The sequence below is a fragment of the Anas platyrhynchos genome, chromosome 3 (assembly GCF_047663525.1).
Source record: "Anas platyrhynchos isolate ZD024472 breed Pekin duck chromosome 3, IASCAAS_PekinDuck_T2T, whole genome shotgun sequence".
Taxonomy (NCBI): Eukaryota; Metazoa; Chordata; class Aves; order Anseriformes; family Anatidae; genus Anas; species Anas platyrhynchos.
Genome location: NC_092589.1, coordinates 15,464,975 through 15,485,620, shown reverse-complemented (window position 1 = coordinate 15,485,620; position 20,646 = coordinate 15,464,975). Strand labels below are relative to the sequence as shown.

The window sequence follows — 20,646 nt, the reverse complement described above, 5'->3', positions numbered from 1 at the left end:
TCTTCAGATCCAGACTGTGAGTTGATTATTTTCAACAGCCCACTTCAGACAAGGTACCATTCCTTCATTAGTCTTACATGTTGCCTGTATCTCTTTGTTGCCTTGAACAGTTAGTTGCACCTTTTTTCTCTGTTCCTGTTACTCCCCCATTGCCTGCCTGTCTTCATCCCAACATTTTGCTCCTGATTTCTCCACAGCCTTCACTTTCCTGTCTGGCCCATCCCCTAACAGCCTTATATTTAGGCAGTTCAAACTGCTCCTCAATCTCTGTGCTTCCTGAGAGCAGATGGAGAATCTCTAGTTTCTGTGCAATTACACACCAAAATGGAGACACCCTCTCCACCCTCCCAAAGCTTTCCAGCACAACTGCAGGGAAGTCTCGCTGTGCTTTTTCAGCTTTAGGCTGGAGCACATATACTTGTGTTGGGAGGCTGCAGCCTGTGCAGGCTACCGGGCTTGCAGGACCTGAAACACGCTCTGTGCTTATGGACTTCTCAGAAAATGCTGTTTGCAGCTTTTAGCTGACCCTCCCTGCACAGAGATTTCCTCAGACCCTACAATTTGGCCAGATCGGTGCATATTCTTTGCAAAGCTGAAGTTAGATGCAATTCTGATGCTAAGCCATTGGTGCAGATACTCTTCTGCACCCTAGGTAGCTTGGGCTTGTGCCATTATTACTCTTCATCAAGCCTCAAGTTTCTGTTTCATGGGCAAAAGTGCTAAAACCTCTCCCTCAAGTGATGTTTTTTTTGCTTGTATGTTTTTTACGCGGTCTAAACAGAGTAACTTTGGTCTTGGATACAACAGAAGGATTTGGGTTTGTGTTTGTCTTTAGAAACCTAAAATGTACTTGGTTGTGCTCTTAGGGGAACATTTTGAACTCATTGTAAATTTGGTAAAGGTACTATGTGTGGTTTTCAGTGATTTCATTGTTGCATGAATCTGTAAGACTAGGGACTGATAGAACCTCTACCGATCACCCTAAATTAGAAAATATAGAAATGTGGCTACATTTTCAGCAACAGCTGTAACTCGGGTAATAGCCTTTTATGTTTTATAATGTTAGCTCACAGCATTCTTCAGTACTGCAGTGAGGTCGCTACTCCTTATGAAGGCTCAGAGAAATTGCTTAAGGGCAAAATTATCAATGAGAAATTCTGATTACCAGAACTAGTCAGAACTGGGAGCTGTACGGCGCTCAAATTAACCTGATGAAAGTAGAAAAATACTTTTGGTGCAAGGAATTGATTAGCATAGGAGCAAATGACGGACACAAAGGGGAGTGTTCCTTAAGCGAGCATCATGTAGTAAGAGCTCTTTTTTTTTTTTTTTTTGTTTTTTTTTGTCATAGACCTTTCTGAATTTAACACAGAGCATGCAAGCTAGACAGGTGAAGCTCTGCTGTGAGAAATGGACCCTGCACAAGCAGGTGTGTGGCATATTTATGTGGCACTGGGGTTCAGCTGCCAGAAGGCTTTTCGTGCAATTTGTCCTCCCATTGTGTCTATCTCTGGCTGGGCATCTGCTTGAACCTTGTGGTTCTCAGAGCTGGTATACTTCCAGTATTGAGCCAAGTTCTAAATTTAGATGGGTTTAATGTATTCCTTGAATTCTTTCCCTTCCTCCTCTCCTCCTATGTGCTGGCTGACAAATTCTGACAAATGAAGATGTTCATTCTCTGCAGTTAGCCTGCTGGTAGTTCTTTTTCCTGTCACTCCAAGTGAGAAGAGTTTGGCTTTCTGACAGCAGTGATGTTTGCTGTTGTTGTTATTTTGGGAGAAAGGCATGGACAGGGAGTACTTACACTTTTTATCAAAACTTTTGGACTTCAAGTACTCTTCTAAATCACCATTTTTTACCTGCAGATGTTTTGGCTAGATGAAATTTGGATGGTACTAGAACCATGCAACTTCTGCTGAGACCCCAGAGGATGACTTGATCCACACGTACTGCCGTGGTCAGGGAAGGGAACTAAACCAAACATTGCTTTGGTACTTGCTGTGAACTAGTTATAGATGCTAAGGCTGAGTGGATACCTCTCTTAACCTCTCCTGAGCTCTTTGTGTTGGAGATTCACAGCTGGGACTTATTAGCAAGACAGATTTAGCAGTTGCAATGAGCTTTGAACACAGGTGGTGACTCTTACAATCATATATGCTGTTTTGTGATCCCTGTTCTGTGCAGTTTTCCATATTCCAAGTGGAGCTGCATTTTGATTCTCCTCTCAGAATGCTGTTTTCTGCTTAGTGGTAAGGTTGTTTTGGTGGTGGTGGGGTTTTGTTTGTTCGTTGGTTTTTGGTTTTGTTTTGTCTTTTTTCCCTAGGCTCTGGAGAATTGTGTTGCAAGAGTCTTTTCAGGATAAATCCAAAATATTAAGGATATTTAAAGGAGACTTCAAAGGCAGCAGTCTGTGTCCTGTATAACTGCTGATACATCCAGAAAGGCTTTGGGAATTGGCTGCCCCCACAGGGACATGCCAGTTTCGTGTTGGTGGTCCTGAGGGAAAGCTCAGTCTGGGGAATTCCTGGCATCCCCTGTCAGAGCCTGTCACGCTGGGGAGTCAAGTAGCGTGATTTTTTGGTAAAAGTGTTCTCTTTGTGTCATGAAGGCTCTTAGGAAATGGAAGAAGTGCTGCAATGAGCAGTGTGGTGGTGTGGCCACTCGTGGCATACTGAAAGGACTGAAAGCGTATGTCTGGGATGCAGCTTACTTGATTTTAGTTACATGTGAGTGAAAATAGATACCAGCATTTGGTCGGATGAATTGTTCGACAGGCTGTGATGGAACCCTGGGCACCCCGTTTCCTTATAGGCTCATGCATTTAGGTAGGGTGAGTCCTGCTATTGACATCAGTTTGTATCTCAGTCTTATGGACTTGTGGAAAGTAGGAAAAAGGATGAGATGAGAATTATCCCTGAGGAGTGAGGCATAGCAAGGGCTGGTGACTCATGATTGCCACTTAAGAAAGAGATTTTCATTAGATGTTCCCTTCTCTTTCTTGAATTTGCATTTAAGAGTTTCCTTATTCATTTCTTGAGTGGTGTGTGCCCATCTCTCTTCTGTGTCCTGCAGAAGGCTGTGCAGAGTTCATTTAGATGCTGAACTCCCCCAAAGTATCCAAGCAACGAGGAGATGCTTGTGTGGTAAACTCCTGACATCAGCCAAGACCTTGACTTGCAATAAAACCACGTGCTCAGCAACAGAGAAAAGGAAATGGCTGCTGATGGCCTCTGGATGTTGCTGAAAGATCAAGGAGGCTGGCAGTGCTGGTAATGATGAATAGGACCATCTGGTGTGCTGGGAAAAGTGTGCCAGAGAATAATTTCTGTAAGAGATTGAGGAAAAAATACGAGGAAGGAGAGACAGCTTGAGAGCTCTCGGGCAGTGAGGGTGCATCCATTGACTGGAACGTGTGCATAAAATCGATTTTCTGATTCAGCAGAAACTCTAGCCTTGATCTCACATCATCTTGCATTCGTTGCTCTGGGGACTTTCATGGGTCCTCAAGTTCTGTTGTTTTCCCAGGTGAGCAGTCTCAGTACCTGCACCTTTCTTCCTGAACCTGTTTCTCTGATGCACATTTCCTTCTGTTTCTTCTGAGGTAGAAGTCCTAGTCTGTCCTTATTTTTTTCCAGGCTCCTAATCATTCTCGTAATCCTGAAATGAACCACTCCTAGCTCTGTGAGAGCCTCTAATAGCAAAGTGATCACATATTGCACATTGTACTTAACAAGACCTTGCTACAGATGCTTATAGTGGGCAATGATCCTAATTATGTGACTGTATTTATACTGTAACAGCTTTACATTTTGACAACTCTGTTGGACTTGGGAACTGCCCCTGTTAAGGGCAGTGAATGGAAAAGCATCTTTGTTTGGATCTCTGCTGGCTCAGGGATATTTCTTCTAAGATCAATTTCTTGAATTTACAACCTGACAAGATGTTTGTGTAGCCTGTGTTTCTTCTCTGATCCTGCTATGTTATGTTACTTTTATTACTGGTGACTTTTGTTTGTGTTGCTGTGCGTTTTCCCACTGAGACTTCTTTCATCTTCCTTCAAAGTCCTCCCAGGTCCCAGCTAAACTTTTTGCCTTTTGCAGCTTTTGCCATCCCTTTCACATCTTCTTTGTCATTAATATGCTGGTGAACAGAAGATCCAATGTACTGGATCTGGAGATATTAGCTGTCATGTTGTTGCTATGCTGAATGTAGCATTGTTTTGATAGAAGGATTTTTAATAGCCAGCTCAGTATGAATTTCCAAGTAGAAGTAGGGCTGCACCGTAATAATTTATGAATAATATGTGATGACCTAGATATTGGGATGTTTACGGTGTGGATATGCCTGTGTAGCCAGTAGAATGTTGTGAGGAAAAATAGCAGGTAAAAAGAGAAGGGTGAATCTGGATAGCAACTCTCTAAGGGTTATCCAAAAATATCTTCAGAGACAATACTCAGGGTGTTAATGCTGGAAGTACTACAAACTCTTGTCCCAGCTATCATGCAGAGTTGTTTTTCTTGACTTGGGAGCCAGAAAAGCAGATGGTTTAAGAAGAAAAAAAAAAACAACTGCCCTTGAGAGGCAGGGACCTTTGTTCAGCAAACTGGACAGATGCACAGGACAGGCCTTCTGTGATGCAGAAGACACCCAAATACCATTTAAACCTCGTCAAATATTGTGTAAGATGCATGTTTGAGCGTCTGGCTAATTTAAGCTTCTTTTCCTCTTCAAATGTTACTGCTGCTGTTGGAAACAAGCAGTCCTCAGGGCTTCCAGAGCAGTTGTGAACACCGTGAAAGCAGACTGCTGAAAGGAAGGGCTGCAGTTAGGTTCAGTGGATAAGTGCTAAGTGAATCAAATGAGCCCTGATCTAGCTCTGCTGTGAACTGTGCAGCATAGCGTGCTTCAAACATTTAAGAGAATGAGAAATTAAAAAAAATATATTCTCCTGGCATGGACATTAACACTTGCAACACCCGAGGAGTCTGTCTTACATCCATGTGCATATCCCATGTGCATATCTATACATACATATCTTGTCAAATCTTAGCAGAAGGAGAATCAAGGGATCACTTCCCAGGAAAGACAGAGGAGCTCAGCGACCAGCATGTGGAGGGAGAATGACAGTTTACATCTGCCACACTCTGGATAGTCTTTCTGCTATCTCCTTGAGGGATCTTTCCTTTTGCTTTGGCAAGAACATTATTGACGTAATAGGCATTATCATTTGCTTTAGATATCTACGTCACCACTTGCTGGGCTTGTTTTTTGTTGTACAGCAAAGAATTTATACATAGCACAGTCAAGTGGGCAGCTGGACTTTTGCCTAACTGTGCAGTAAAGGGATTCAGGCACAGCACAGATTGGGAGCTGAATTTGTTCCTGCCTATGCATTAAAGAAGCTAGTGCCTGTCTCTGTGAGAGCCAATTTGATGTCATTTCTCTTGTGCACTGTACCAAACCTCCTTGTTCTCTTCTAGTTGAAGAAGATTGGTGGCGGTGGCTTTGGGGAGATTTACGAGGCAATGGATCTGCTGACCCGGGAGAATGTGGCCTTGAAGGTGGAATCAGCCCAGCAGCCCAAGCAAGTTCTCAAGATGGAAGTGGCTGTCCTGAAGAAGCTGCAAGGTAAGGCAGAAGGCTCTTTGAACTCTGAAGGGGTGAAGGTCACCATGCGTATTAACAATTAGAAACCAAAGTCAAAAACCTTCCCAAAGGGCGAGGGCAGTGGTTGTGACTAAAGCACTGTGAGCACGAAGGACTCTCCATGTAAAATGGTTGAATAGTAGATGAGCACAAAAAGTGCAACAGGCCTTTCTGGTTGAAGGAGCAGTGAGGGGGCTCCTACTAAGAACTGACAGCCATAGGAGGATGGAGACAAGGAATTTCCAAATCTGCCTTTGAGGAGTTGAGAACTGCTCTTTGCAAAAGCGCATTGTGCACTGATTTCCTTGTGAAGGCAAGGGCGGCTATTGGCAGGTACAGTTTGCATGTTCTAGTGGAATATGCCTTTAGAAGGGATGTTCTCTTTTGCAGGGTTCCCATCTGAGCTGGGAAAACACCTTTTCATGAGGCAGTGAGCAATATACTTTTCACCAAGGCTCATACTTCAGAGATAGTGTTGTGGCCCTGTGTCCATACCTGTATCTCTGCCCTTGCACAAAATCTCCAGAGATGGTTGAATTAGAGGGTTGCAGGTCTTTTGAAATGGGGTTAATGTCTGTGTCACATTGACCTTAGGGAAAGGTGAATGAATTATTTTGGAAAGTCAAATAGTTTTCCACAGTTCAGCTCTTCTAGGAGGACTGATAAGGCCTTTTTGGAATAGGCTGTGTTATAATAGATGCATCTGTGCTTGGTAAAGGGAATCAAAGCAAAGGAGAAATCAATTCATATCATCAAGAGAAAACTTGCTGTTCATCTCTAAAAGGCCGGGTACACGGAGGCTGTTTGAGAACAGCAGAGCAGGTGGCTGAAGTCTCAAAGCAATGTAATGGGATAAGCAAAGCAGAGACATAGATTTTTGCTTTTGGCTGTACACTTGGAACTGCTCACTGTGAGTGAGGGGTGTGACTGTAGAACAGCAGATTATTAGAATACCAAGAGAAGGTGCTATCGTGCTGGCTAGTGTCAGTAAACGCTATATCCAGAGCAGGGAATGCTTGAAAAGCATGACTTGAAGTCACCAAATCAGAGCTAGCATCAGAGAAGATTCAGGGAGTTAACTAATTAATGCTCATACTTTTCCATCAGTGTTTATTGTTGAAAATATAAATGCTTGAAAAGCAGCCAAAGTTGTACACAGCATGAGCCTGGGAATTTAGAGGTGTGGGGCAGGGCGGGAGGAGAAAATTGGCAAAGCAGTTAGCAAATGCAAGGGGACTGAAATGACAGAAGCAGCTCAATTGGCTATGCATCAGCTATCCAGCATTTAAGAATTACAAATTACTTCAGCCATGTTTGTATAAATCAAGCTGCTCTGTGAAGAGTTGAGCTTTTTTTGGTTCAAGGTTAATCCCCAAACGCTTTACTAAAATAAATTATAAAGTTAAAATAAGAAATAAGGTTGAGAGAGTTGGGAATCACGTATTGTGTATGTTTTCACAGTGAGCTGTTAGGGAAAGGTGAGAAACGTTTCAGAAAAGGAGAGACTGACTTTCGCCAAACAGTTGGTAGAAGGGGGTAGGTTAGTGGCATTACCATAGATGATAGAGTCAGTTCACGTTTTTCCAGGTAAAAAGCAAGGGGTCAGTGTTGTGTAAAATGCTTCTGTACTTTTCTGGTAGGATTGAGCACTGCAGTCCCTCTTAAGTAGTACAGCTTTAATGTTGGTGTGATACCTAAATAGAACAACAAAGGACTAATGAGCTGCTGCTTTTTTTCAGAGCTTGTGATCACGGTCTTGCAAGCTGTTAGAGCTTTACAGAGTTTGAGCTGGCCATCAACCCATACTGCAGACGAACTTCAGGACTCCCTGCTAGAGAGTCTATGTACTTTCTAACAAACGCTGTGGTGTGTGGTGGTGCGTGCTGTTGTTTGTTTTGTTTGTTTTTTTTTTTACTGTGAGGGTGGTCAAATGCTGGCACAAATTGCCTGTAAATGTTGTGGAGCCTGTGTCCTTGGAGATACTCAAAACCCATCTGGATGCAATCACAGACAGCCTGCTCTAGCTGACCCTGCCTAAGCATTGGGGTTGGACTAGATGACCTCCAGAGGTCCCTTCCAACCCAAATGATTTTGTGACACGTGTGCTTGGTTGTGCAAGATCACTACCACTTCAGTATCTCTTGGCAGCCTTGTAGAGCCATTCTGCTCTGATCTTAACTGATTTGATATTTCTAGCTGTATAAGGCCTTTTCTTTATCTGTTTAGATGTAATGTTTTTGCCAAAGGCAAAGTTCTTGCTGACTTGTTACTTGCAAGGATCCTGGGTCACCTTCTGGCCCGCTTCCCAAGTCTTTATGTTGTGTTGGGACTGGGAAGTACCAGCAACAGTCTCCTTCTAGGCTTTGGGTGAAACAAGATTGAAAAGTTACCTGAGTTCTCACCACATGGTGATAGTCAGGCAACTATAGATCGGTGTGGAATGATGGAATGATCTTGTACTTGGGATGGCACTGCATGTATTATGGAGGTAGAGTCCTTTGCTGTTAAGTACTGAAAGGCTGCAATGAGGTCTTCCTGGAGCCTTCTCTTCTTCAGGCTGAACTTCCACGTGAACACAGCTTCTCTGTGAGAGGAATGCTATTTTAGTGCCAAGCTCTTATTTTATTACTTTAATCATTATTGTAGAGTTTTCCTCACTTGAGATAATCTTGTGTGATAGTACCACTTGCACATGGTTTTAACCTCAGTTAGGCTTTTATCTATATTGCAGTCAAGCATTTTGAAACCAAGTCTAAGCTGCATTATCAGAATACTTCTTGCAGATAAAACTTGCCTCCAGCAGGGAAGGTTGCTGGTTTAGTTAGAGCTGCATTACATTTTGCTGTGTAGACAAGGCTTTAGATAACTTTTGTTAAAAAGTGAATGGAAATAAGATCTGTATGGCTAAGTGAATTTGCACCTTGCTTATCCAGGGAGCAAGGGCCTTTGCAGGGCTGTCAGTATCTACATTAGTAAGCATGAAAGCTATGACTGTGTTAGTAAGCAGTACAATATGAGCAGATCAGTAGATTGCAGCAGTTGCTGAGGGCCTCTACGTCTTTACTATATTTGGCTTTGGGATTTTACACTATAAACTGTGTGTGGTGTGAGGATTTTGCTTTGGGTTAACTTTAATCCAGTCCCTTGGTCTGAGTAACTCTCTTTCTCCACAACATGGAAGTGGTTTGATGCTGTCTGGGGGACGAGTTGTTGGTGTGGACTCTGCCTCCTTTAGGATTTGGGAAATATTGATGTGCATCTGGAGTGGATCTTCTGTGTCTATTTGCTCAGAAAAGATTTACATTAACCCAAACTCACTGTGTGAACAGCACTGACATGTGGCAGTTGTGTAGATATGAGGCAGTATGGGAGCTTGCTTTAAAACCTCCTTACTGTTACAAATCAGGATTCTGAGTCCTGTTCTTTGGAATTGTAGAGGAGGAAAAAAAGAAAAAAAGAAAAAAAAAAAAAAAAGATGGTATTCTGTCATTTACCACTTGGAAAGAAGAATCTTCTAGATGACGTTTTTCCATATCTTCAGTGCTTTTCTAACCCTTTGGAATGCAGACAGACGGACGCCTGCCTGCTCTCTCTGGGACTTTATTTCCCCACTGTGGAGTTTTGCTGTGGAGCAAAATTCAGCTGACAAAGGGACATCTGTGAAATACTGTCAGTGACTACTGACTCTGTCTTCCATCTTTGAAGTCTTTGGGGTTAACAGAATAAAGGGCTCTGTCAGAAGAGCGCTAGCACAGCTTTTGAGGTGCGTGGCCTGGGCTCTTTCGGTATCAGGGTGGATTTCCAACAGCAACCTCCGTCATAGAAATAGGAAATCAGTATCCATTATTAAATTCAGTGGTTATTTTTTCCTGCTTTTGGCTGCTGCAGAGAGGCCTGTGGAAGCCATTTTATTGCACTTAATGCACCAGGCACTGTCTTCTGTAGATGCTAGATAGGGACTGTGTGAGGCCCAGCAGTAGCTCCCAGCTTTAAATTCAGATGTGTTCCTCCTGTCCTTACCCACTTTTTGATATGCCTTTCTGGAAGCACTCTGTGGGCTTGTGAGACTGGAATGGTACAAAAGGATCTCTCACAAGGCATGTGCTTCGGATGCCTCCTGATCTGCAGGTCCCCAAAATATGGATGTGGCCACAACATTCACCTTTCTTTGATAAAATTTTTTTTGGAGCAGCCTAACAAAGTGGTTAGATGGTTAATTAAATTGGCCATACCATTCTGGTGCTGAGCAATTTCTGTTAATCCACCACAGTAATTTTTTTCCTGGTGTGAGGCTGTGGGGTCCTGCGTACTTGCCTTTGACCTCACTCGGCAGCCAGATATTCCTAAGCACTGCTCAGTGTGATGTTTTCTTTGTAAATGCCTTCTTTTCAGTGTAACCAATCTCATTGCGTAGGACTCTGATTAATTTTATTCTGCAGTGCAGAGATCTTCTGCATATTGAGTAGTTGTGCAAGATGCAGCCTGGTCACAGGCATTGTAGTTTTGAGTGCCTGATTTTATTACAGCGCACAGTGAAGCAGTTCTGTGTTGCTTGTTCACCATTTACTGCCAGGGGTTGGACAGGTAAGGGTTTACCAATAAAAGAAGGGAAGAAAAGGGATCTTGCTTGTTTTTTTTCTTTTTGCCAGACCTAGCCTTTTCTTTTTGCATTTGTGACTTGTTAAAGTGGTATCTTAACTCCCAGCAATTCAGTTTCTGTTACTTTCGTAACCACTTTTTATGTTTCTATAGCATTTTGTTAGGCTGATGTAACCAAGCTGTCTGTGAAGATAGGAAAGCAGGGTAAGTTGCTCTTGTCAGGTGTTGGGCTAACCCAGGGAGGCAGATTCAGACACCTGAAGTAGCTGTAGCCTCTGTGCCTGGCACTGTATTTTGCCATGTGAAAGGTTCCTGTGGGTGTTTGAATGCACTGGCATTTGGTCACCATGGCCTCACAAGACTGGGGAGGGACATGGGATGGATGAAAGGGGTTTAAAATACACTTTTTGAGGCTGCGCTAAATTCTTGCTCTTTCACTTTTCTGCCTTGCCCTGTGTGGAATATATTAGTGGTTGGTCATCCTGAAGCTTTTAGTGGTCTTGGGACACAAGCAGATGAAATGATGCCATGCAAAGTCAGTCAATTTTACGTTTTGCTTTTGGATTAGAAGGTGGTGACCAGCCTTTTGTTTTTATGTGTGTTCATTAGTTCATTAATTTATTACAGAAGCAATAGTAAGGCTAACCCAGTTAATGAAATCATAGTTGATTACTATCAGATAATGTAGTTATTTAAATTGGACTTCCAGCATTGAATTTGTTTTCTTTTATGTTCAGAACTCCTCGTTTCCAGTCAAGTTGACAAGTCCCTGAAGTCAGCTAGTTTGTCTGGCCAGAGAGGAGACTTGCAAACTGCGGGGGAAAGAAAACTGTGATCTAGTCAACTTTGTTAGGCTTCAGATGGTATTTCCAATGAAAGTTAGAAGATGGTGAACATAACTCTCATATTGGTTCAAGATGGATCCTCCATTTCTTTAGAATGTTGGTACAGAAGTGACATCAGCTACCCCCAAAATACAAAATCTGTGCTAAACTGATAAACCTGACAATGATGCTGACAAGTGAATAAAAATAGAGAATATATATAAAAGGTATATTATAGTTATAAAGCATGAACATGAGAAATAGCTGCATGAGGTTTCCATAGTCCAGTGAATGCAGTTGTATAGCTGGGTGTCTGCATCTGTGCATGTACTAACAGCAAATTATGTCAAGTAACCACTTGGAGTTTTCCTATGCAGTTTATCTTGAAGTTGAGCTGCTCGCGGGCTGTGCCATGCTGGTTATTTCTAGCCCATGATATACCATTGTTTTAATACTCACATTGCCTGAATAAAAAAAGAAACTTGACTGATGATTCTGAAGTTAAACTGAGTTTGTGACTAGACCGGTCAGACATTGCTGCTGATGCCAGAGACAGATCTTAAAGAAAAAAAAGAGTATTTGCCACAGAACCAGAGGATAATTTAGGCCGGCAGGGGAACCTCTGGAGGTATCTAGTACAACCTCTTGCTCAAAGCACGGGCACGTAAATCCAGTTGCTCTAGGCTTTTTCCAATAAATTTTTCAATTATCTCTAAAGATAAAGATCTCACAGCCTCTCTGGGCCCATGTTCTGGGGTTTGAACACCTTAACTGTGAAAAAGAAATTTCCTTGTACCTGATGAGAATTTCCTGCCTCGCAGCTTGTTGAACACCAGAAAAGACAGGCTTCATCTTTGCAGCTTCTTGTGAGGTGTCTCTGACCAGATATCTCTGATATCTCCCATCTGCTACCTTCTTACAGCTGAACAAACCCAGTCCTTTGATGTTTTCTTTGAATGTCATGTTTTCCATTACCCACAAGCATCTTGGTGGATTTATGTTAGCTTTGGTCTTGTTCTGCAGAAGATATGCTAGAATGCATAAGGGTAACAGTTATGAGAGTAAAAGTAATTGCTGTGAGACTTATGGAATTTTATATAGTGAAAGGTTCCTAGATGCTTTTGGTGGACTGTTAGCAATGAGACAGCTCGTCTATGGAGATGCATCACAAAATAATTTTAGCATACATTTTAAAGATTAAATCTTGAAACCCTGTTACAAGGAAAGATTGGTTATTTGCTCTTGTGCAGGTAAAAATACAGGAAATATGGTGTCTGTTACAAAAAAAAAAAAAAAAAGATGCTTCAAGTTGCAACGGCAATGTCACATATTTCTTTCTTACTATTTTTTTTATTGGTTTCATTGTTGTCTTGAAAATACATTTAATGTATTAGAGGAATATTTAAAAACACAAAGGTGTAGATCAGAAGGAATACTGCTTACCAGTACTTTGAAACTGATTTGTGTAGAAAAATATACTCAAAAAAAGATTACCATTTAATTTTTTCAGAGCTGTGTAATGAAGGTTTTTCATGTAATGGAATTTTTAAAGTATTAAACTGTTTTTTATTTTAATTGTATCTCTACAAGATGATGAATATATATCCTATAGTAGAAGGGCTTTCCAGTTTGTGGTTTTAGTTTTATATATTAGGAAATGGTTATTGAGTATAATTTTTGAGTTCCTTCAGAATAGGGATCATAAAGACCATTTCAGTAACTGAAATATTTTTATTTCTTACCCAGTAGTCTATGGGTGACTTTTAATGTTCATTTTAATTTAAAAGTCATAGTAGGAAAAAAATGTATTTTTCTGTGGGTGAACATTAAAGCACTGCATTCTCTAAATGCCTAGAGAAATAAATATGTGTGAAACAAAATAAAACACGTGTTCCTTCAAACTTTTTTCAGGTTTGTGTTTGTTAACATCGAGCTGACTTATTCCTCCAGCCTACGTTAGCTTTTTAGTTAAAGGGATAAAACTATTCATAATCTCTTACTCTGTTTCTTTACCTTATGGGAAGGTATATGCTTTGTTTTAGTAATAAATACCGAAATGCACAAATTGTAGCTTGTGATCTTCTGTAATACCAGAATGGCTGTTCAGTGGAACAAATGATCTTCATGCTTGTGGAGGGCACGTGTGAGGAAAGAGGGCTGTTTCCTTCTGCCTTAAAGGAAAGTATGACAGTCCCATCATCTTGACTGCACAGTAGGTTATTAACATGATTATTTTTGTGCTACATAATTTTGATCAGCTGCAGGACTGATCTGCAGGAATCCCAAAGTCACGCCTGACTCTCATCCTCCATCTGCTACTTCAGCATGGCATGAGCCCCTCCAAGAGAGCAAACAATTGTATACCGATGCCTCCTTTAGTTGAAAAATGAGTAAAAGCCTCAGATACCCAAAGGGGCTGATGCTGCAAGGATTTATCCCATCTATGTGACCAGCTGGCTGTACATACACCACTGCTAAATGTGGCTTGGTTTCTCTACGCTCTTACGCTCCTTTTGTTTCATGTAAGAATTGAATTGGCGTGGTCTCTTTTTCTTTTTCTTTTTCTTTTTCTTTTTCTTTTTCTTTTTCTTTTTCTTTTTCTTTTTCTTTTTCTTTTTCTTTTTCTTTTTCTTTTTCTTTTTCTTTTTCTTTTTCTTTTTCTTTTTCTTTTTCTTTTTCTTTTTCTTTTTCTTTTTCTTTTTCTTTTTCTTTTTCTTTTTCTTTTTCTTTTTCTTTTTCTTTTTCTTCTCTGAGAACTAACAGATTGGGTAGGAGCCCATTTTAGGCTCCTACCTACCTCAAAAAGAGGATTCGGAGTAAAATCAGTTTGGAGATACAGGTCATCAAGACCTGTCAGTTTTATTAACCTTAGTGCAGATAAGGTTATCATTTATTTTTCAAAAAATAGAGAAAGCTGAAGTGTGTTATCAGATAATCAGTTACAAATTCTAATATTTTTTCTTCCTGTAAAATTTGGTGATCCAGAAAACAACAATGTTATGGAGTGAACTGATTTAAAAAATAATAAAGTTCTTGAGAACATAGCTGAAATCTGAAGCGGCCATACCGTCAGCAGGGATGCATCTTAAATCACAATCAAGTGTACCACACAGTAGCACCCCTATTCCTTTGAAACAAATGGTTTGAGATTCTCCCTGTCAGAGGATTGTTTTTTGACATTCTTGTCTAGTTTTAGAGCAAGAAAAAGCACACGGTATACTTGCTAGGAGTGCTTTACAGTCACTTAAAACAATAAAAGCAAGTAAAAACTTGAGTCATTTACCCTTTCTAGCACACAGCAGCTCTCATTGCCAGTAAAAACAGTCATTGTTTTGTCTGTTGCCTCAATATCCATCTCCTGGTGCTCTGCAAGGCTAAACAGAGTGGGACTTGGGGTTTATAAGAGCATCAAACTATTCCGTGTGAGTCTGTATGGGTTTGAGAGTCAGCTCTGGAGTGAGCATGAGCCTGTGCTGGCCTGTCCACAGAGCTGCATGGGTTGTGTTAGCCAGAGGACATGGGTATTGCAAGCTCCCAAAGAAACCTGCTGGTTCTTTCGGGAGCTACTCAGATGTGTTGACTTTGCAGCCATGAATCTGGCTTGGAGGCTGCCTTCATGTCTGCAGGCAGTGTCTCCATCCGTATAGGGACCAGCAGCAGGACATCATGGGGACAGCGGCAGGACATCATGGGGACAGTTGAGGCTTGTTGGCTCTTCCATCCTGGTAACACCTGGGCCAGAGCATGCACTGCATCCACTGTTTCAAAGAGTTTCTCCTAGAAAAAGCAGCTTCAGCCTGTAGGAATCAGTAGGTCAAAGTCAACACTGAATTTGCAATGAATGTATTGATGGCAGGAAAACAGTGGCAGCCGGTACTCGTGGGCACACCTAGGCATAGTATGTGAGAAAAAGGAACAAGGCAGAGCTCAGAGGCTGCCCTGATAAGAAACCTTTCCTCATCTGAATATCTTTTCCTAACCATACCCTCCTGCTTAGCTAGCCGGCTACAGGTAGAGCTGGGGTTGTGGTATTGGCTTGTCTGTTTTAAGCCTATTCTCCAGGGATAAGAAGGAGAAGGAGAAGAAGGCCTCTGTTCCTGCAGAGTGGTTGCCAGCAGCAGTGTGCTCTCCTTGTGGTAGGGCAGAAGGTGTGGGTGCTCTGCTCTGGGACGCTGCCGGGCCCTGTAGGAGCAGGCCCCGGATGCTCCTACTGAAATGGGTGGACTCTGTGTGCCTTGTTTTGGTCAAAGCTCCGGTTCTCTGGGTTGAGAGATGCTTGTTTGCTTCCTGCTGCCCTCCACTTCCCTATTCTGTCACGTCTTGGTGTCCTACACGGTTTTTGGTGCCACCGGCCTATGAGAGCAATAGCAAGGTCCCAAGGGCATTACAGGCAGTGCAGTAAAATAAAAAAGCTCTGGTATAAAAACTAATTAAAATCGCCACTGCTCAAGCGCTACAAAAATACAGGGCAAAGCTCTGCAATGACATTCATGCTCTTCCCTGCTTAAAAACCTCATCAGGAGCCAAGTGTTTGGTATTGTGGTAACATGTAGCAACCAGAATCAGTTTTCAGAATCAGTTTTGTTATTGAATGTCAATTGCTGTCTTGAAGTGTGGGGCTGGGAAGTAAAAACAAAATTAATCTGTTCTGCAGAACTCCCTGCCTGATGCCACTTATGGTTACCAGCCCTTTTTAGAAAACCATTTTTCTACAAGTTGTGATCACAGGGTCGTTGTCTTATGTTCCATTCTGTGTGTTTCTGTTTCTTTGCAGGGAAGGATCATGTTTGCAGATTTATTGGCTGTGGAAGGAATGAAAAATTTAATTATGTGGTCATGCAACTTCAGGTGAGTTCTGTGCTTCTTCTGACCCCATCCCACTGAGGTGGCATCACAGGGAAGGTTTTACAGTGAAGGAATAAGGCCAAGCACTGGTGCAGAGATTACGCTCAACGTAGGAAGTGGGTGGAACGGGAGACAGTGAGAAGGGGTGGTGTTGCTGTGATATCCCTTGGGGTACCTCCAATTGTCAAGACGTGCTAAGATATTTCATAGCTCCACTTTTCTGTTTAAAATGTCTCTCTGACAATTTTCTGGGGAAAGCACTCAATCTAGAATGCTTGCTGGAGCTACCCGCAGCATCTTGCAGCAGTGGCAGCTGTTTGAACTATCGCCTGCTGAGCTGTGATAGAGCATTTAAAATGTGTCTTGCATCAGGGCTCAAGTGTGGTCGGGGCCACTGGTGTCATATCAGCAGCAGTCTTCTCTGCGAACGAGAATGATCTCTGGCTCCATCTCTACCAAGCTCAGCAGTAGCACGGTGTCTGCTGTGGAAGGTTTTTTTCTCCTGTTTGTGCATCACTGATACTAAGTCAAGCAGGGTAAACATTTGGATAGCTGGCATATGGTCACCATACTTCTAGACAGCCAGTTACTCCTGTTGGAGGTAGCCAGATAAAGGGTTGTATGGGTCCGTCTACAGAACACCAAGAGCTGCAGGGTTGAGCACAAGACTTTACCAAGTAAACGCATGTAGTTAGGTCTTCACAGCCCGAATGTGGTGGTAACGTCACGAAAGCAGATTATTATTTTTTTTCCATGAAAGAAGCTTTTGTTTTCAGTATTGCAGTCATAGGAGAAAGAGCTGGAGGGGAGCAAGTGGAAGATACACCTGAATCAAAAACACATGGAAGAAAGGCCTTTAAGGGAGGAAGGAAATTCCCATCTCAAGGGGAATACTTTGAAATTAAAACTGTTTTTTTCTGACATAATTGTTTTGGAAACTAGCCTGTCTCATCACCTGTCAGAGGAGTTGAAAGGGAACTTGTCCTAACTCCCTTGTAGCTTGTATGATCAGGGATTTGCTATATAAACCACTGTATGATTACACCATGCAAACCCACCCTTCTCCTGAAGAGCTTACAGCCCATGTTGTGTTTCTTTTTGTATAATCTGGGTGACAGTACATGCTGAAGTGAGAAGGATGAATTAGTAAGCAACAAGAAGTAAGCTGCTGCATAAACTGGAAGGTTATTTTTAATTAAATGCTGAATGAGGTAAAATAGACATCAGCAGACTCCAGTTCTTCTTTAAAATATGCTTCTCACTTTTTTGGAGTGCTTGGCTTTGCCTTTTATGCAGCGTTGGCATCCCAACTGCTGATGTTATGGACAGAACAAAACCTTTTGCTCTCTAACCAACCCTGACCATGGCTGCAGTGTGAGTGTGAATATGATTCTTGACAAGGCTAATCTGGAGCTCATTGTATGACAAGACTTCTAACCCCAACCCTGCCCTTAACAAGCCTGTTGAAGATGACTATCCCTTGGGGGGAAAAAAATTCTTTGCACAGAATCTCTTACTTTCTAGTCTGTTCTTAACTATGTAGCTGAGCGTGTGGAGTCAGCAAAGCTAAAATGTATTTCATTATTTGTTAATGAAGGCTTTGCTGCTTAAAGCAGAGCTCGTTTTGCACCATCACTCTTCAGGCTAAAATTCCCCTTCAACTTCAAGGTCTGCCGCCATGTGGTTTATCATGCATCCTTCTGGCTGTAGTGTACTGCAATTACCCCTTTCTCCTTGCTCACACGGACTGAAGCTTCCAGTCTAAGCCTTGCAACTCATTGCATCTGCTCAGTTTCTCAGCCTGCCTGGTTGTATTTATTAGGAAAATAATCTTCAGTCTTTTCCTGAGGGCAATATTGGATGATCACAGCTTTCACATGACTAGAGAGCAGGTCTCTGAGACTGTTTTCCAAACCAGCTGGGGAAAATTGTGGAACATTTCAATGTACAGCTCTGAAAAAATCTTACTGAAAAAAAATCAGTGTCCAAAGAACCACTTTACAGGGGAAAGAAATCTGCCATCAATTTAGAAGCTAGGATCTTTCGGGATAATGATGACAAATCTGTACTGCTTCTAGTAAAATGTCACAGAAATGTTAAAAAAAAGAAAAAAAGATAAGACTAAGGAACAAACTTGGACCAGTTGCAGTTGCTTAGCTGAATCTGTATTAGCTGGTCTGTCAAGTGTGGCTTTCAAGGCACCAGATCCCTGGAGCAAGACAGGGGTGAAACCAATTTGAAAGGTTAGTCTTAGCTAAAGAGCCAGTTGCAGTTGGCTCCTAAACGTCTGTCCAAGTTATTTACTTGGCAATTGGAAATGGGTGAATGAATAGGTGGCATTTTACTGGTTTGGAGAACAGCCTGTGCTTTCTCATCAAATATTTGGTATCTTTTATGTATGTTCTGCAGCGGACTTTGAATACCCCTGGACTTTTATTGTGGGCATATATGTCTCTGCAGAAGCAGAATCAACTGGTTTTATATTATTGGGATAATCGATGTGACTGCATAACTTATTCTTGATGCACACAGTCTGAAACAGTGTACTTTTATTCCCAATGGTTTTGATCAGTTGATAACCTGCATTAGTTCTGTGGATTAGAGGGGTAGTCTGTCATAGAAGATACTAATTTAAAAACCTTATTTCTCTTTACAAATCAAAAGAGGTATAAGCAAAACTGAGATGACAGGGATCAAAGAACACGTGATTCTAGTGCTAAGTCTGTCCCTTTTTTTTGTTGTTGTTTTTATTTTCATGCTGTACTGCTAGATTTTTTTCCAGAAATTTAATTAATTGGAAGTAAATTGGAAATTAATTGGAAGTAAATTTTTTTGAAAAAGTATTTTTAAAGTCAGTGGAAAAAATCGTCCTTTCCTGATAGACAGCTTTCCCCGCTGCAGCATTGCCACGACAATGGTGACTTGAACTTGAGCCAGACAGTTGTGTGCTGGGGAATTTGTGATGAAACTGCTTCTGTGAGCTGTAACAAATAGCTTCATGACCTGTTTATCATATTTGTCCTGCTGTAATCTTTCCTTGTCTCAGAGAAAAGTCAAAGGTTGTTCTTAATTCAGCTTCTGTGTAGACTGGGTTTGACAGTAAGGAGGTGCTAGGCTTATACAATCAGAGGCACTGCTGCCCCTGCCTTGCCTATTTCCCAAATAATAGATCATCTGACTTCCCAGGATACCAGTTTAATATCCTCTTATCAGCAAATTCATCAGTTAAAAGTTAAAATGAAGCATTGGAAGACCATGTAGAAGAAATAAAGGAGACAGGTAAACGTGTCCAATTAGCATTTCTGCTTTTGGGAGGATACATGTTAGATCTTGCAGCTGTGCAATTCTCTGCTTTATTATGGTAGTTTAAATATTATATTGATTGTTTCAGGGCCGAAATCTTGCAGATCTCAGAAGAAGTCAGCCTCGAGGGACTTTCACGCTGAGCACAACACTGCGATTAGGCAAACAGATTCTGGAGTCAATAGAAGCCATTCACTCCGTGGGATTCCTGCATCGTGACATCAAGCCTGTACGTTGTTTTGGAAATTTGCCTTTTGGTGGTATGTCTGTTATACTTGAGTCAATAAAGACAGCCTGGTGGATTGAACATGGACATATTTCAATGAGGGCATTTAGGCTTCCTTGCACTCTCCCTCTGTCTGACACACAGGCTATTTTCTATAAACATAAAATGGCAGTGTTATATCAGTGTTATTCCGTTAAGTGCATAGCAAACCAGTTTTTATTGGCAGAGACCAATCCATGGTGGATTAGTAGCTGTCAGTCATACTTCTCCCAGTGAGGATCATGAGGAAACAATCTGACTCTGAGCAATCATCTGAAGTCCAACCAATTACTACTATATAAAAGGAATTTAGAAAGGATGTCTTGTACTATGACCTATCACTTGAATAAATGCCATTTCATTAACTAAATAATCCTTTAAATCTCTTCTGAGCAACTGCCAACTGGAGCACAGTTTCCAGTGTTGGAAAACACAGTTGCAGTGTTGGTCATCTAGATGCCTAGGTGAGGCACAATAATTCCAAGTCTCACTGCAGGAGCCATAGTCTCTTTCTCGTAACTCTTAACTGCTTGACCTGAACACCTCTTGCTACACTATTGTCATGACAGTCTTTCTTGTTCAATTCACTGTTTTTAAAATCAGCTGGTTTTGGTCGACCAGATTCATCTGAAAAGTTAGCTAACTTGTCACTAGCGAGGCTGGCCACAAATCCTTTTAGCAGCCATCCAGTATGGTAAAGGCCACATCTTCAAAATGGGAGTTAAATGAGAGCTGCTCAACTTCCTTGTTGTCAATTTATTTACTAAGAACCAAAAGCATTGTTTTTTTAGATGCCCGAATGTTCAGATAAATTTAAATTTCAGATAAATTTTAACTGCGAAGTGAACTTGCTAGTATGGCAGTGATTCTGCAGGTCATGGTGCTTAAGATGCACCATGAGGTGTTTCTGAAAATTCCTCTCATGTTTTCACCAGAAGTGTGTGAGGCTATATGACAACGTTTTGTCAACAAATGGTGGCTCTTAGCCAAGTTGCTGTTATCACACTTATTTTTTTATTCTTTTTTTTTTTTTCTTTTTGTCTAGTCCAATTTTGCCATGGGCCGTTTACCTTCAACGTACAGGAAATGCTACATGTTAGACTTCGGTCTGGCCCGTCAGTATACCAACACCACTGGTGAAGTCAGGCCAGTAAGTAAATTTTA

General features: G+C 41.6%; 1 protein-coding gene across 8 annotated transcripts in view; it reads left to right on the top strand.

Annotated features, from left to right (window-relative positions):
• TTBK1 (tau tubulin kinase 1) overlaps window positions 1–20,646 on the top strand; it is a 103,382-nt gene that overhangs the window by 17,175 nt on the left and 65,561 nt on the right. For 7 of the 8 annotated variants that reach the window (XM_027453547.3, XM_038176969.2, XM_038176967.2 and 4 more), the window contains 4 exons: window positions 5,481–5,628; window positions 15,844–15,917; window positions 19,306–19,446; window positions 20,528–20,632. In XM_027453547.3, coding sequence (XP_027309348.3) covers window positions 5,481–5,628; window positions 15,844–15,917; window positions 19,306–19,446; window positions 20,528–20,632 — 468 coding nt within the window. Of the gene's footprint in view, window positions 1–2,008; window positions 2,250–5,480; window positions 5,629–15,843; window positions 15,918–19,305; window positions 19,447–20,527; window positions 20,633–20,646 lie in introns of those variants that run through there. The other variant, XM_013097171.5, reaches the window with a different exon arrangement.